This window comes from Nicotiana tomentosiformis, chromosome 11 (genome assembly GCF_000390325.3).
Source record: "Nicotiana tomentosiformis chromosome 11, ASM39032v3, whole genome shotgun sequence".
NCBI classification, from domain to species: domain Eukaryota; kingdom Viridiplantae; phylum Streptophyta; class Magnoliopsida; order Solanales; family Solanaceae; genus Nicotiana; species Nicotiana tomentosiformis.
The window spans coordinates 126004174-126009034 of NC_090822.1; the positions used below are offsets into that span (position 1 = coordinate 126004174).

A 4861-nucleotide genomic window follows, 5' to 3' on the forward strand; every position below is an offset into this window, starting at 1 on the left:
CAGCCTCTCTACTCCTCCGGAGTAGGGGTAAGGTCTGCGTACACATAATCCTTTTCAGACCCCATTTGTGGGATTACACTAGGTGGTGGTTGTTGTTGTACAAAAACTGAGAATTTTACTATTTCAGAGTCTCAAACGGCAAGTGAGATAACATCCAAACATGAAAAGTCACCTAAAGAAATGATAAATAATAAAATATGAGGTCACTAACAAAAGCATACATCATAACATAACTCATAGGATTTTCCAAATTATTGACAAAGTACAGATCTTTGTTATTGTTGGATGCATATACAACTGTAGACAGATCATAACTAACGTGAACATTTATCGATTCTATATTAGCTATATACATGAATGTGCAAGGAATACTAAGAGTAAAGTATCATTTGTTTTCTCTTAAACCTGTTATGGGTCGGAATGCAGCCAAGAACACAGATACCTTGGACAACAGAAAGCCGATAGTCCCAAGCATGAGATCTTTCGGTGTCAGCACACTGGAAATGTCTCCGAGGGCATATTTTGCTGCAGCTGTAGTAACTACAAGAGCCAATACTATGTTTAACACTGAACCTTTGAATCCTTTATTGGTCTGATCAAGAGTTTCTGTCTTGTTACTTGAAGTCAATTCTGAAGATGGTATAACATCAACAGACCTTTGCACGAGTAATAGATATAGAAATCCTCCGATACCACCTGTTAAGAAGGCGATTGCAGCCTTTTCCCCGGCTAAGAATGCAATGGACGAACCAGCAATAGTGAGGATTGCATCATAAAGCAATAAAGACAACTTCAAATCTGCATATTCCTTCATGGTGTCTTCATTTGATATCTTCTGAGTGCTAAGGGAATATGGTGGCGAAGTTTTCTCATTTAATGACACAATGTTGTCCTGGGAAAACTCAGTAATTGAACATGGTCTAAACTCTAACATGGAACTATTGCTTTTCTCGCCGAGCAAGACATCCTCGATATCAAAGTCATACTGGACAGCAGTACAGTCGGATAAATTCTTCTCATTTCCTACTGACTCAGAATTTAGCAGGGAAATGACAGTTATGCTCATGCCTCCAAGTCTCCACTGACCTGCTTATTCACATTGGAACAAAATATAGAGAACTCATGTTTGTTAATTTCCTTTTTGATGCTTAAATATGCATAATAGTAATCAAACTAATAGTTCACAATGAGCATCTTTTGACAAATTCATATTCTCATTTAGGCGCTTATAGTCCAGGTCCAATTGAAAGAGATACTGAGAACTAAGCACTCACTAAGTGTGTCACTAGTATATGCCGAAGTCTGAATCCCCATACCCCCAATCTCCTTCAAACTTGTCATTCTTCTTGTTCTATATGCAAATGATGTAATCATTTACTGCAAAATATTGGTGTAAATTTGACGAATGCTACTGTTGAGTAATCAGGATTCTTACTGAGGCAACCACTGTCAAAATGCAGTTTGGTGAATATCAAAATGCCAGATGTACTTTTCGGATAACTATGCATGTAACAGTTTGATCCCAAAGGCTTTTCTGGATATACTAACCTGATTCTGGGCTGATCCAAACAGCTGCAATTTTTCCAAGTTTAGGTCCCTCAAATATGAACTCATCTACAGAACCTCTTTGGAAGTGGAGAAGATCAGAACTCTGTGACTGTGCAGAATGGACATTCTCCAGACCAGTTGATATCTTCTGTAAGACTGAGTCGCCATTTTCATCTATCAAACAAAGCAGGACTTCAGAGTTTATGTCGGTGAGATCTGATCCATATGCGCTACTTGTTTGCAGCTTGACTTTGTACAAAGAATTGGACTTATCCAAATTTGAAAGATTGAGCATGTTTTCCAGCGACCAATCTCCACCGAATTTTATGTCAGTGGCTGGTAAAAGTCGGGAAGGTTTTACATAGTCCCGGAAATCTGAAAAATTGAGTTGCATGATTAAAGTGAGGAGCTGAAACAAATGTACTAGCATGAATAAGTGAATGAAACACCAGAGTCTGCACCTTGTTAGACATATATGAATCTAGATAAAGTGGTTTATTCAACTTTTTCTCTATTCAACTGAAGTGAAAGAATAACCAGAGCAGATTACATTACATAGCTGGACACCAACTTCATATATTTAGAAGCTAACAATGATCGTGCAATCATAGAGGTTTAACGCATCAAATCGTTCCATTCAACATCACTCCTATCATTTTTTTGACAAGTTTTATTCACAAAAGTGGCGCTTGGGAAGTGCTCAGACTAATCCATGTGATCATCTTTATCTTTATGAACATTTGAACTTTAGCTGCAGCTGACAGGTTTTTACTTTTTAGGCACTGCATAACACTCCCCACACGTGTTCAAACTTCCATAAAATTTCACATAATTTTTCCTCGGCATTTTGAACTCTCCTGATACCAATAAACAGAAAACCCAATTCATATTTTTTTATATCTATCTCATCTCCCTTGTCACAACATCAAAATTTCAAATCACAAACTACCCCCAAGTGAAAATTCCTCAACACCCTCAATAATACTCTTTCCCAAAGCTTAGCAGTAAAATATCATCAACTATTTCCAAGTTAGCTCATAACCTTATACTAACAAACTTAACAATTACTATAGCAACAAATTTATCACCATAAAAAGTTACAAACATTATCTATAACACCATGAAAAGTTACAAAACATAGAAAGAAAAAAAAAGTTTAAAACTTTCCAATTTCCTTCCAAAGTGTACCTTGAAAGTCTGATTTTTTGAAGTGAATCTTCCAAGAACAGCTGCAAATTCTTCTTATACGAATTGGTTTTATTGAATTCCTCACTGGAACTGCACTTTGAGTTGCAAAGATCAAATTTCTCATAAATAAAGACTCCATTTTTAGCTAATTTCTGTTCAGAAAATTCCTCACTGGTTTTTATTTGAGTGAGAGAAGCGTATGGTAATGGGACAACTAAAATATCTTTGAGGCCCAATATTAAAAGCCCAATAAACCTTTGGCACATTGGGTAAGCCCACTAAAGAGAAAGCCCATTGTGACTTCTATATAGTGCTAATCACCCGTGAAAAATTATAAATTATATTATGAAAATAAATCTTTTTCGTTATATATAAATGGTTATATCTCATTTGAATAGGGAAAGATTTTAGTGTAGTGATAAAAGGGATTCAAAAGTTATTTAGCTCGTATGCTTAAATCTCAATTATGAGAATTTAGTACTTTTTTGGATTCCGTAACAAAAGAGCTGAAACAACTACCGTTCGTATATGCTTTTAATAGAGATTCAACCTATATCATGAGTATGTTTGGTAGGTAAACGATCATAATTCAAATTATAGTGTTACGATTTTAAGTATCAGAATTCAATTGTATTGTCACGATTTTGAATTTTGAAAGAGTTTCTGACTGAGATGTGATGTGATCTTTTAAAAATATTAATAGCAATTTCTTGGACCGTTGGATTCTTTTAGCATAGGTTAAGTCAAAACATTATAGCAATAATAAAAAGAGGAAAGAGAATTAGTTTTTCCTTTATGTTTTTGGTAATGTTGCAAGATGAAAATAACAAAATATCGTTGCTTTATCGTTCATGTTTTTTTTATTTTATTCAAAACCAATAAACAAGTAAGATATTTTCTTATATATTAGGTGATGGTGTGGTTGAGAGGAAGAAAGGAAATAAACCTTATAGCATACAGTTTCCCTTATTAGAAATAAAGTTGAAATTTCTTAACAACTTGATCCGCTGTAGCACTGGTCAATTCATTCTCTATGTGAAAGAATCCGGGTTCAAATCCCGGCAGCGGAAATATGTTTTGGTGTTTATTTTTCTTGTTTTATGAAAAAAATAAAAGGTTCCATATAGACCTTTTGATATTTTATCAATATCAAGTCTATAATTTTTTGCAGAGATACAAATTAATTATAAAAAGTTTAATTTAAGTTGGGGCGAAGAGTCGGACTGGCTCGGCTTCGACTAAAACTTGGCTTGACTCAACTTGAATCGATTTCGATCGAAATTCATCAATCGAAAAGCTCAATCAAAACTCAATTTAGTAAAATTCGAATTATACTGAACTAACTCGTTATTGAGCCATGTAATAATTACTTTAAATCTAAACTTTAGCAGTAAATTATCTAATTCTCAAGTTAGCTCGTAATCTCATAGGAGTACTACAAAGCATCAAAGCTTGCCTTTTAAGGCTTTAACAATTAGGGTTCGTTTGGTAGGAGTATTAGGGGAAAATAATATTTGTATTAGTTTTGATATTAGTAATCCTTTGTTTGGTAGTATTTTTCAACCCGTGTGTATTAGTTATATATCCGATTTGATATTATCCTATGTATAATTAATACATAGCAAACTATGACATTAGTAATACTATGGTTTTTAATACATAGATAAGCATGTATACACTCCTATGTAATGCATGTTATTTTGATATATCAAACCAAACAGAATCTCCGCATAATTAATCTCAACATTACCTATATACTTTATTCAGTACTTTCCTATACAAAGAGGCGTATCCAGTGTAGAAGCTATGAGTTCAACTGAACCTATAGCTTTCGCTCATACTTTGTATTTTTGCCCGAAAAACCATTAAATATATACAAATAATAAATTTTGAACTCATTAAATTAGATAAGATGTGATAGAATTGCGAATTTAAACTTATAAAGTTTAAATCCTGAATCCGCATTTGCTTATACACCCTACTAAACGACCCCTTAAAACAAAAAGGCTGAAGCCTTTCCTTGGTGGACATCAAATGTAGACCCATAAACCTTAGCAAACACAATAACAATATAGTTGAGACTAATATCATTCCATGTGTGCTTCTAATAGAGTTTCAATCTATC

At 34.0% G+C, this 4861-nt stretch overlaps 1 protein-coding gene across 1 annotated transcript; it reads right to left on the minus strand.

Moving 5' to 3' along the window:
• Positions 1–220: 220 nt before the first annotated feature.
• LOC104084697 (uncharacterized) lies at positions 221–2913 on the minus strand. Its single transcript, XM_009588620.4, has 3 exons — positions 2737–2913; positions 1549–1923; positions 221–1086 (listed from the first exon to the last, which is right to left on the minus strand). The coding sequence occupies exons 1-3, from the start codon at positions 2873–2875 to the stop codon at positions 386–388; spliced, it is 1215 nt and encodes a 404-aa protein (XP_009586915.1). The 5' UTR covers positions 2876–2913; the 3' UTR covers positions 221–385.
• Between the last annotated feature and the right edge of the window lie 1948 nt (positions 2914–4861).

Bases quoted from the DNA above. Each gene is read 5' to 3' on its own strand.
- LOC104084697 (XM_009588620.4), bottom strand. From the start codon at position 2,875: ATGGAGTCTTTATTTATGAGAAATTTGATCTTTGCAACTCAAAGTGCA. The intron at 1,924-2,736 runs GTACACTTTGGA...TCAATTTTTCAG, and splicing joins CAAAAAATCAGACTTTCAAG to ATTTCCGGGACTATGTAAAA. The intron at 1,087-1,548 runs GTTAGTATATCC...GTGAATAAGCAG, and splicing joins TTGGATCAGCCCAGAATCAG to GTCAGTGGAGACTTGGAGGC.